General features: G+C 46.0%; 1 protein-coding gene and 1 long non-coding RNA gene across 2 annotated transcripts in view; one reads left to right on the forward strand and one right to left on the reverse strand.

Moving 5' to 3' along the window:
- RELL1 (RELT like 1) overlaps positions 1 to 9,852 on the reverse strand; it is a 72,081-nt gene extending 62,229 nt beyond the window's left edge. Inside the window, exon 1 of the mRNA XM_013978589.2 lies at positions 9,607 to 9,852. Coding sequence (XP_013834043.2) covers positions 9,607 to 9,694 — 88 coding nt within the window. The 5' untranslated portion in view covers positions 9,695 to 9,852. The remainder of the gene's footprint in view (positions 1 to 9,606) is intronic.
- On the forward strand, positions 10,085 to 12,095 carry LOC106504618. The gene is made up of 3 exons (XR_001298248.2): positions 10,085 to 10,189; positions 10,306 to 10,461; positions 11,717 to 12,095. It is a non-coding gene; the product is annotated as an uncharacterized LOC106504618 (long non-coding RNA).

A 12,573-nucleotide genomic window follows, 5' to 3' on the forward strand; every position in this document is an offset into this window, starting at 1 on the left:
TGCTTTGGCTTCCTCTCATCTAGGACTTGAGAGAGACACCTGATTTTGTCTTGGTTACCCACTCTGTTCATCTGTTTCCTGATTTCTATAAAACAGAGAATAGAGCAACCTGTTCCTCACAGTGGTTGCAAGAAATAAATCTGATCAAGCCATCAAATATTTGAACATTTTATGTGTTCTGCTGTCTAGTTAAGACAAAACACAGTGGAAACAGCTGGCTGTAATTCTCTGTTAAATAACATAGAGGAGATGCAACAAGTTTTCTTGGACTCAGGTGTATATTCACAGGAGATAAAATCAGGGAATTCCTAGGAAAGGTTACCTGGATCTCAGCTTGAAGAATGGCAGGGAAACAGGATGAACAGCCCATGAAAAGGGGAGGGATTTCCAGGTTCAGATGCTTAGGCAGTACCATCTAGAATGAGTTACAAATGCAGGAATTCCCGTCATGGCTCAGCAGTAACAAACCCAACTAGTATCCATGAGGATGCAGGTTTGATCCCTGGCCTCACTAAGTGGGTTAAATGATCCGGCCTTGCTGTGGCTGTGGTGAAGGTTGCAAACGTGGCTCAGATCCCAAGTTGCTGTGGCTGTGGCCTAGGCCTGCAGATGCAGCTCCAATTCAACCCCTAGCCTGGGAACTTCCATATGCCAGGGATGTGGCCTTAAAAAAATAAAAGACAAAAAAAAAAAGAAAGAAAAGAAAAAAAAAAAAAGAAATGCAAAGTCCAGTCCCTTCCCAGACCTACAGACACTAGAAGATGGGTGCACAGTGACGGAGCTGCATTGTGACAAGCCCTCTAGTTAATTCTGATGCGTGCTCGAGGCTGGGGACCGCTGTTGCGACTTTGCTTGCTCTCACCCCCTCTCTTCCATGACCACCTGTGCTCTTCACCTGGTAACGCTGACATTTTTACAACTGGGAGTTCAAACTTCACTTCCTCCAGAAAGTCTTGTTCAACCTGCACTCAGCTCTCATTCCACCCTCAGCCCCAGGCTGGGTATTCTGGCCCTGGGCCATAGTTTTTTTATCAAGGTACTAATGACACTTTATCATTATTGCTCATTTAATCATCCTCCATGATAACCTGTGCTGGCTCCATAAAGGCGCAGACTGTGTCTAGTTTGTGCTCATCACTTCGCCCCAGGGCCTTGCACACAGTAAGGCTAATAATATTTGCCTTTAAAGGGGCTAATATTTGCTGAATGAATACATAATTTATAGAATTAAGCTGTGTAACAAAGGTATAAAAGAAAGGTATAAAGGAAAGGTATAAAGTATTATAAAATTAGGAATAGTATGTGTATATATTACATAATAGATACATATTATTAGGAATATTACATATATACTTATTATTACTAATACATGCATTTGAAGTACTGATTGTAGAAACACAACTGAATTTAGTTTGTCTTTAGAAAGAGCTCCATGAACGGATGTGGGTTTTGAAAACCTTTGCACTGAAAATTTTCACTAGCACTTTTCGACTGTGTCAATGACACACCGTACTCACCTAAGGGAGAACTGGCTTAACTTTTTTTATTGTTATTCTGTTTTTCTCCATGCAGATTCCCCACCTCAGGCTTTTGGAGCAAGATGCCCCTAGAGGCTGGCAGACAAAGCAGCCTCTTACCAAGTCGGGACTGGAGGGGGAGAGGAGACGTGCAGCTAAGATTTGTGGATGATTCTGGAAAGCAGAAGTCTTTGCCTTATTATAAAGCAAAAGCCTCAGGCTGAGTCAGAACACCTGGATTCCAGCTCCAGTTTCCTTCCTTCCTTTATTCACTCAAATGTTTGTAAGCATCTGCTCTGTTCCGGGTCCTGTGCTTGGATCTGAGCCTTGGATAGTGACCAAGACACACACACATTACCCTCCCTCACCAAACCGAATGTTCTGCTCCTCCCGAGGGCCCTGGCTGCTCCTGATTCCCACAAGCAACTGAACGGAAGCTTCCCCCTCTGCAAAGGGAGGGCTTAGTTATAGGGTGACCACTGAGTCCCCGCTGACTCTAAAATCACACGAGCAAGAACACCACAATGATTCTCAGAAGTCATGTAGCCAAAGTCATTCTTCTCAGGCCTGCTCAGCCCAAATCCAGAGCTGAGAAACCAGCCCCTGGAGTGTGGGGACCAAGGGCAAGTGTGGACCTAAGAGTCTTGCCAGGAGCAGCAAAGCGGGGTTGCCCTTCCATGGAGACACAGCTTGAACACAATGGAAAGAGTCCCAGACAGAGCAAAGAACCCCCTTATGACCTGGCCAGGCCAACTCGGTGTCCTCATCTGCTCAATAAGCTTTGAGGAGATGTCGGCCCTAATACTCCGGGATTCTACATCCCTGCTCCAGCACGTGTTTTCCCCACACCATCAAGCAACTCACTCAATCCTGAAATTACCCGGATCCCAGCAGTTAAGGGTTTAGACCCACAAGACTCCCCCTCTTCCCACCCCAACCCCTTCCCGGCCATCAGATGCCAACTCCAAGTCCAGGTTGTTACCCGCGCTTCTGACCAACTGGCTACAAATTGGAGGTTCCCACGATCCCATCCTTGAGTTCGATTAATTTGCTAGAGTAGCTCACAGAACTCAGGGTAACATCTTACTTACTTATTGCTGAGATACCCAGGGCAACATGTGGGGACAGGGGGTGGAGCTCCCAGGACCTCTGGGCAGGAGACTCTCCAGCATCTCCAATCAGGAAGCTCATCAAGTCTTGTTCAACTGTTTAAAGCACTTCCTCTGCAGCCTCTTCCCCTTCCCAGAGGTGAGTGGGCCAGGCTGACAGTTCCAAACTTCACTCCCACTCTCTTTCGGGCAACCACTCCCACTCTCTAGGGGCACCACCCTCAGTCAGCTCATTAGCATTTGCTCAAAGAGGGCTCTTTAAGAAAAAAGACACTCCTATCATGGGGAAATTCCAAGGGTTTGAGGAACTTTGTGCCAGTAACTGAGAACAAACATATTTTGCATTAAACATATATGTTTGATAGCAGGTGAAGCATATAAACATATCTTATTATACTCTACTTCAACACACCATTCCCCAGTGAACCATGACCAGTCCAATCCTGGATAATCAAAAAGGATATCAGTAGGATAATCACAAAAATCCTAGAGGAAACTGTCCAAACTACGACTGGACCTATAGATCCACTGGCAAGGAAAAAACCAACGGGTGAATCTTTCAAAATCCTTTCAAAAGAAATTGTCACATTCTCCCCTTATAAAGGTAATGGTTTCCTTTTTCCTTTCTCTTCTTCCTGGCCTAATTTTGGTAGCGAATGGCTCAGTCCCCCATCTCCCCTGCACCCCAAGAGAACTCCCTGCCAGGCCCAGCGGTCCCTGCTCCTCCCCTGCTGGGGCCCTGGCACTGCCCAACCCTGCCGTCCTCGACCTCCCGCCCAGCCTCAGCAGCCTGGGCTCGGGAGCAAGACGAGACAGGGCACACCTCAGGCAGCAGCAGAGGACCTGAAAGGAAAATTCTAGAGCAACTCTGTCCTATCTGACTGCTGTGACAGGTCAGTATTTGGTTAAAGACAAAGCAATAATGACACACTTTTTTTTTTTTAACATTTACTGTGTGCCAAACACTGCACTGTGCACACGCATGTTTTATCTCACATCACAACAATCCCAACCTGCCACAGTTTCTACATGTGACATAGATGATGAAAGTGGCGCAAAGATTTTTCACCCTCTGTACAAGAAGCACTTTCTTGGTGGCTGGAACGCAGTCATACACAGGGATGTGCAAACAAAATGGGGTGAGGGGAGTGTCAGGGAGAGCTGGCAGCTGTTTGGGATCCTGGGATGAGCTGACAAGAAGGCAGGAACCTTCAGGAACTGCAAAAAGGGAACAGAAAAACCCCTGCGCTCAACAGGTTTGGCACAAGGTTCCTCAAGGTGAGATGACTGGGCATGGGGACTCAGTTTACCTGGGGTATCCATCACCCTCCACCCTCTCTCCCTCCCTTAAAAGTCCCTTGGACAGAGCCCATTTCTTCTCTCCCTTACAAAGAAAGCTGTGTCAATACCTGGCAGAGGAAAGCAGTTTCCCTTATCATAGGCACCCATTCGTCAAGCCACCTAAAATAAAATACAGGAAACCTCCGCGTTGCCCAGGTATCTTTATTTCATTAGATTCCACACTGATACCAAAGTGGTGCTTCTTTTCACAAAGTGCCACTCCTTTGAGGAGTTCTTTTTCTCCGCTGGCTCTTTTACAGTTTTGAGCAGTTTTACATTTGGTTACCCACAATCAAGAACAGATGAGTCACAAAGAGGAAATGCAGGACCATAATCCCTTATCTGAAAACCTGGAGGTCAGATGTGCTTTGGAGGTCAGCTGTGCCTCCGAAATGCAGACTTTGTAATTCCAGAGAGGTAACAACGCATTTAGCGCACATTATGTAACACTCAGAAATCAAGCTCATTACTATTACCGCAACCAAAACTCAGCAATATTCAAACTGGGTGAGATAAATATACGCCATAGAATCCCACACGGGTTCAGGTTAGGTTTTACCTACCAACAGAGCATGCAGAAAGCCTCAAAAAAAAACTTTCGGTTTTTGGAGGTTTTCAGATTTCAGAATTGTCCGTAAAGGACTACAGACCTGTGCAAACAGCTTATATACTGGAAGAAAATAGTCAACCTAGGCGTAACCCAAAACACACAAATTAAATCAAGGAACCAACTTCTGACTTGTAAGTGAGGAAATACGTTTTTCAGAGAAAAAGTCAACGGTGTGAAAAGTGAGTCCTTTGACAACTGTTATGAGAATGCAAACTGGAACAATCTTCAAGTCATTATCAATGGCCTCAAAACATGAATACCCTTGATCCCAAAACTGCTTCTTGAGGAACCCATTTTCTGTGGAAGCCATCTATATCTAGACAAGATTTTATGCATAGATGTGTACTGAAACAATGAGTTTTAAAATTCATTTTTAAATAATTAGCATAAAATGGAGACAGAGATAAAATACAGAGAATCCATACAATAGAATATTATGCAAACTTTTTTGGGGTGGTAGGAAAATGGAGAAAGCTTTAAGTATGATATCAGGTCCAAAATGCAGGACACAAAAGGGAATTTACCTTATGATCCTTTCCAAGCAGCAAATACATGCAAAGAAGACCAGAATGAAACTGGCTGACAGTGGCAAGTGACTTGGAGTAATGAAATCAAGGATGATTCCCTCCCCTTCCCCCCAGAACTTTAAATCCATTGGGGAACTTTCCAGAAATACCAAAAGCATGGTATTTCAGTTGAGGGGAAATGGGAAAAAAAGGCTTCGCTACTTAACTCCCAGTCAGTGGCAGCCAACTCATGAATCCGAGGTGTCGCTCTGGAATTTTACATATTTACAATGAACCTATGATTGCCAAGCCAGCACCACCTCCAGAATGAAAACATGTGTGGTTTACATTTATTAGACAGTTTGGTTGACATTATAAGTCTAGTCTAATGGGCACTTTGGGTAAGAAATAGAGGGGGAAAAGATACACAGGAAAGATATATATTATATATATGTATATACTTATACCACTTTGCCATACACATCCCATATATATGTGTGTATACACACACACACACACACACACACACACACATACCTGACATTGCTGTTTGCCAAGACCTTTCAGAAACAGCAGGTCATTTGATCCTCACTAGGATAGCAACCAGTAAGGCAGATAGGAGACAGGAGTTGACACATACCCAATTTACAGGCAGGAAACAGAGGCAGAGAGAGCCACACTCTCAAAAGTGGCAGGCACACTTCAAGTCCACAGTGCTGACTTTGAGCTAGCTTGGTGCTCTTTCCACTCTATCATGGCATTACCCTACTAATGATTCTTTATAAATATCTTAGAATAAAAAGAAATTATGGAACTCCCACTGTGGCTCAGCGGAAACGAATCTGACTAGCATCCATGAGGACGCAGGTTCGATCCCTGGCTTTCTCAGTGGGTTAAGGATCCAGCGTTGCCGTGAGCTGTGGTGTAGGCTGCAGATGCGGCTTGGATCTCGCGTTGCAGTGGCTGTGGCTCTTATTCAACTCCTAGCCTGAGCACCTCCATATACCACAGGTTCAGCCCTAAAAAGACAAAAAAAAAAAAAAAAGAGAGAGAGAGAGAAAGAAAAGAAATGAAATTCCTCAGTCTAAAGAAAAATAAAATGATTAAGTAATAACAATAATAGGCCTCAGAATCTAACAGATGTGAGAGAAGGTCAAAATCCAACTTACATACTTATGTGACTTTTTCAAGCTAACTTCTCAGGACTCAATTTCCTCATCTATGCATGGAGGAATAAAATTATACAGCTGACAGGATGTTGTAAGCATTAAATGATCTGAGTACTCAGAGCAGAGCCTGCCACAAAACAGGCATAATAAACCTTCCTCCAAAAAGAGTTAAGTGCTACAGTGTATTAACTGAAAATTCCAGTTGTCCTGTTAGCCATACCAGCCTCACTACCCTCCCCACTCCCAGCAGGTCACCAAATCTTCACAGTTACCCAGGTAACTGCCTCAAATTCTTAGACACCTCTCAACATAGTCATTTTAACCAATGACAATTTCAATCACCTTTTGTCGGTTCTAAATAACTCCTCTAGGAGTTCCCGTCATGGCACAGTGGTCAACGTATCCCACTAGGAACCATGAGGTGTGGGTTCAATCCCTGGCCTTGTTCAGCGGGTTAAGGATCTGGTGTTGCCGTGAGCTGTGGTGTAGGTTGCAGACTCGGCTCAGATTCCTCATTGCTGTGGCTGTGGTGTAGGCCAGGGGCTACAGCTCTGATTAGACCCCTACCTAGCCTGGGAACCTCCATATGCTGCGGGTGCAAGACAAAGAAAAAAAATAATAATAACTCTTCTTTTTGTCCCAGTGTATTAAACTTCGACATCAGAGACACACAACCCTTTTAAAAGTAACAACAAAAGTTTTTTCTTTCTATCACCTGGGGCTTTGATCTCTCGCATTCAAATTCAACTACTGAAACTCCCAAATAGTTTGCTTATGGGGGGTGGGGGGAAGATGGGGAATGACAGGCACATCTCAAATCCCCCAATTTCTCATTTCCTCTTTAAATGAGATTTGGGCATGGAAGGCCAAGCTCCAAGAGCTGCTTCCTCAATAAGTCTGTCCGCTGACCATGTACAAGGCAGAGAGAGAGCTAGGCAGCTACTGGGCCAGAGGAGAACCCAGAATTTAATAAAGCTTATCGTTAGCATCTAAATAAGGCTGGCTGGAAGCCCACTGAGCCCGAGAAGGCAACTCGCATTTCACTAGCCCCTGGTCCCTTTTCACGCTTCTTACTCAAACATGCATTGTCTGTGGAGTAACTAAGCCCTAAGTAACCAGAGAACTTAAAAAGTAAGCCAAGATGTGGAAAATCATCCCTCTGGTGGTATATAGTTTCGAAGGCTGCTACTAAGACAGAAGCTTAATGAGATTCTTCCACCAGAAGGAAGTGAGCAGGTAGAGATACTCCCACTGCCCACGGTGAGGTTGACTGTCCTTCTCTACTTCCCAACTTCTGATAACCCCATGCTTCCTTACAACCTCATGATGTCCTAAACTCCCAGTCTTAGACTCTCAACAAGCCCAAGACGGCTGATGCTGATTTCTGTTCTGTTTTCTCTCTGGGGAGCAGTGAGGTAGAGTGAAAAGAGAATGAACTTTGGAATCAAGCAGCTGGGTTATTAAAGATAGAGATAAATGTGTATACACACACACACACACACATCCCTCCTAGTAGTTCTGCTTCTCGGATTGAATGCTGACTGATACACTAGCAATGTGAGGTGGGGCCAGTTGTTCAACCTCTCTGGGCCTCAGGTGCCTCACTGGAAATAAGAACTTCATCATATTATGAGAGATAAGTGTAAAATGGATATAAAGTGCCCGAAACAAAGCTTGACAGGTAGCAGCCACTCAACATTACTCCGCCCGCCGTCCCTAAAACATTCCTTACAGTCTTAGATTTCACGGGGACCAGTTGTCAGGGCATCTCTTCTTCATGAAACAGGTCTCAAGTCACACTGGCACATCTGTACTTTGAACCCTTTTCTTTTTTTTGATATCTCTTTCTTCTAAAGTGTAATACTGTATATTAAGAGCTTCCTTTTAGCATCACATTCCAGTCCTGAAAGTAGGGTGTTGCTCAAAGATCCACTAAAACACAAAAGTATTCTACATGGGTGACTGAGTACATGGGTGATGTGCTGAATTTAACCATTTCCCTCCCAGGTTAAATGCTTCTGGAGCAACTAACTCTGTCCCTCTAAGTACTGTCTACAACCTTGGGTCCAATTTGAACCTGATTACACAACTACCTGTCTCAGTAATGAAATGTCAGCTGAAAACCAAAATCTCCTATCCAATAATACATGTCACTAGTGGCCATTTCCTCAGGGTGGATGCTGAAGGAAATACAGATCTGCTAATAAAGACTCAGGAGACATATGATCCAGCCCATTCCTTTCCTGACATGTTCTAGTTTCTATGAAAAAGTGAAGGCCAAAGTGATAAGCCAGTTTAAAAGCTGTAAGCAAATGGATTTTCTCAAGAGCGAAAGCAGTATACGTGTTTTTATGATGGAGGTAGTTATTGGAAGGCTTCCAGTTACTAGCTTATTATTTGGACCTGAAGAGGAGCTGCTCAAGCTTGGAAGAGCTTGCTGACGTATGATTCCAGGGTGTAGTAACCCCAATTGGCCAAGAAGCTCTGCGTTTACTATTTTTTTTTAACCTCTGCTATAAGGCTGCAATTAAGAGGGGGACCAGTGGTAAGGAATCCCCGGTGTCTACAGGTATAAAAACAAGAATGCAAGAAAGGACTCCGGTAAAAGTACACCTTCTCGGAGATTTTAGTGAAAAACTCCTGCTCCCACTTCATCACTGGGCAGAGCATTTTATCATCTCTGCTGGTGGCTTCCTGCTCTGACCACAGAAGGTTCCTTTTGTGGTGACAGGAATCGACTCAAAGGGAAAAAATAAAGGTAAGTTTACAAACACGCCTTCCCACTTTCCAAGCCTGATTTATTCAGGATGTGTGGTCAGAACTCAGAAATCCCCAACCTGTTACAAGAATCTATCAATCACTAAAATAAATGAAAACTTTGAAAGGAAAACAATTGGAACTCCTCAACTTTCAAAATTAAAAAAAAAAAAAAATGAAGAGGTGAGGAAGGCGGCGACAGAGCACCGGGTCCTCTGTGTCACGATCTTCCGCTCGCAGGGCCTTAGAGGACAAGGGCAGGAAAGGGGTCCTCAGGGCTCCGAGGCGCAGGGCTCTGGAAAAAGGCAAGGGCGGTTCGGGTCCCTACACGCCAGACAGCTCGGAAGTGGGGGCGGGGGGTTACAGGTCCTTGGGGGACTCGGCGATAAGAGGGAAGGCGGGAGCCCGGCAGGCGGGAAGGGAGGGATGGGAGCCATCCCCACGCGCCGCACCCGGCCCGGGCCACTGTCCCCAGCCAGGGGTTCAGCACCGGGATCCCGAGGCTGTGCCAGGACAAGACCAGCTCTGAGCACAGCGGGACTACCGTCCCGATCCCCGGCCTCCTCCGGCGCGCCCGGGCCGCGACAAGGCACTCACCCGGGGCTACGAGTGGCGAACTCACGGCGCCTCCCACGAAGACAGCAGCGGCGAGGACGGCGGACCCCGGGAGTCCCCGCAGAGCCATCCCCGCGTCTCTTCGCCCTCCTCCCCCGGGGTGCCGCGTCCCGGGCTCCAATAGGGTGTGCAGCTCTCGAGTCCGCGGTCGGACAGACTGGCAGAGCCCAGCCCCCGCGCGCTGCACACCCCGCCCCAATGTACCCTCCCCTCAGGCCCCACCCACCTCGGCCCGGTCGGGCCTCTCCCTGCCAAGCCCAGGGATCCGCCTGCAAGGGTGGGAGGTGCAACTAGTCACCCCGCCCCCGGATCCGCCCACCTCAGCCTGGCTCGGCCTCTCCTTCGCGCCGGCTTCCTCGACCAGTCAATCCTCGGCTCCCGCCGCCTAGATAGGCCGTGGCCCCGCCCCTCGCCCCGCCCATCGGGCCAAGACCCGCCAAACTCGGTCCAGCCCCTCCCAGCCACGCGGGCTCTGTCAGGAACATGTCAGGAAGCTCTGGATGGGCAAACAAGGCCAGCTTTGGAATGAGCACAATCTCTTTTCTCTGTTGGCATCTCTATTCAGGTGGCATTCTCCTCCGTGACTTGTCCGGGGAGGGGCGCTGTGCAATATGTCGTTTCAATGTTTGAAAATGAGAAAAGCCAAATCACGTAAATTTCCTATCTTCTCTTCCATTTAAGCTGCTCCTATTGGGGAAAAAAACTCTACATACCTCCGGCGGAAGGGGAAATGCCTTTTTTAAAAAACCATGTGCCTACATTGCACCTTGCAAATACTCCCACGAAGTAACTCAAGTGCCTGGTCACTTACTTGTATCGTCTCGTCAGCTTTGTGAGGTGAGTAGTGGCCTTATTCCATAAGCTAGGGAGTAAACCCACGGGGGCCGGGCCCCCGCGATAAATTAGAATTACCTTGTCTTCATTGTGTTTTCTCACTGCTGCGCCCTCCCCGCCTAGCTCATGACAGCGCTCACTCAATAAGGTCGGAAGTGGGTTTTAAAGTTGAATCATCATCACAAGCAGCGATTGGACGCAGAGTCTTGATCTGAGTAGTTCCCTCTTTACTGCCCTTTAGAGACTCTAAACAAGGTAGTCAGAACTTAAACAAATACTCAAGAATACCAGCAAGGGGAGAGGGTGGGCACTGGGGGCTCTCACAGAACTAGGCTCTTCCTTGGCTGCTAGCCTCGGGTTTTCCAAGGAAAATCTCCTTGCTGGGTTCTCTGCACAGTCTATTAGGCTCATAAACATTTGCACTGATTTGGAAATTCCCAGTGACAGAAGCTCAGGCTGCCGCAGATGGCTGGGGCTGAAGGCTGGGGCTGAAGGATGCAGCTTTCTGCCCTTATAAGCCAAAGGCACGCACTGTGTGTCCTGTGCACAGATATCCACACATCCTGCAGTCTGGCAGGTGAAGCAGTTTTATACCAGCATAAAAACAGAATGGCTGCAGGAGAAAGAGGTCCAAGTGCATTTCTAACAAAAAAAAAAAAAAGAGAGAGAGAGAGAGAAAGAAAAAGAGAGAGAGAGAAGGCAGGTGGAAGGAAGGAAAAAGGGAAGAAAAGAGTCCTTGCCCTAGAAATTAAACTATAAATTATAAGTTGTAGCCAGAACCAGGTACATAATTTGCAGAGCCTGTGTAAAATGAAATTGCAAGGGGTTTTGTTCAAAAATTATGAATTTCAGGGTGGCTGATATCCTGGTGTGGACCCTATCTAAGCACAGGGCCCCCGGAACCCGTCACACACCCATAAAGCCAGCTTTGGTTTGGGAACTTGGAATGTAGCGAAAAGCTTGGACCACAAGATCTTTTCAAAAAGTCAAGTATTGGAGTTCCCATTATGGCTCAGTGGTAATGAACCCGACAAGTATCCATGGGGGCACAAGTTCAATCCCTGGCCTTGCTCAGTGGGTTAAGGATCTGGTGTTGCCATGAGCTGTGGCATAGGTTGCAGACGTGGCTTGGACCCAGCGTTGCTCTGACTGTGGCGTAGGCCTAGCCTGGGAATTTCCATAGGTCTCAAGTGTGGCCCTAAAAAGACAAAAAAGTCAGTATCATTTTTAAAATGAATGTTTCACTCTTTTCTTACAGATCGAACTTACTATTAAAAAGATAGGACCATTTTTAACAACATATTTGAATTGGATGTCTGCTTACAGCTCTCCAGGAATAAAGGTACAATGCAGTAGTTAAAGTTGGAGAAAACCTTAGTGATCATCTACCAAGCCGCTTACTTTACAGATGAGAGATAGTTAAATCACTTGCCTGATATCTCGTTGTTAGTAGGAGCCAGGGTTGGAACCCAAGGCTTTAAAAATTCCCTTCTCCAGCTTTTCCATAACACTTAGCTGCTTGACATGCTCTCTGTAGATATTTCACTGTCATAGAACCTCATATATATTCACTTTGGGTTAAAGATCCGGTGTTGCCGTGAGCTGTGGTTGTAGGTCACAGACGCGGCTCGGATCCCGTGTTGCTGTGGCTGTGGCGTAGGCTGGCGACTACAGCTCTGATTCGACTCCTAGCCTGGGAACTTCCTTATGCCGTGGGAGCGGCCCTAGAAATGGCAAAAAGACAAAAAAAAAAAAAAAAAGCTCCCCCTATGCATATCTAAAAGCCACTGCTTATTGTTTTACTTTAAATGTGAAGACTTCAATGTAATCAAGATTCTCATTCAAATTAAGAAGGGAATGTCATATTTCTTCTGAGGATATAAACATTTGACAACACAAGACTAAAGGATCTCATTTTTTTTTCCCAGAAATAAAATTACAGGATCGTAGGTATAAAGAGTTGTAACATTAGCTCTCCTTTACAATAACCTCTTGGATTTAGCCTGATTCATGGGCAAGCACTTTTCCTGAGTTCCTTCATCAAATCCTCACAATTTTATATTTTGGGAAGTGTTGTTACTGATCCTCACTTCAAAGCTGAGGAGACTAGGATTT

The sequence above is a fragment of the Sus scrofa genome, chromosome 8 (assembly GCF_000003025.6).
Source record: "Sus scrofa isolate TJ Tabasco breed Duroc chromosome 8, Sscrofa11.1, whole genome shotgun sequence".
NCBI lineage: Eukaryota > Metazoa > Chordata > Mammalia > Artiodactyla > Suidae > Sus > Sus scrofa.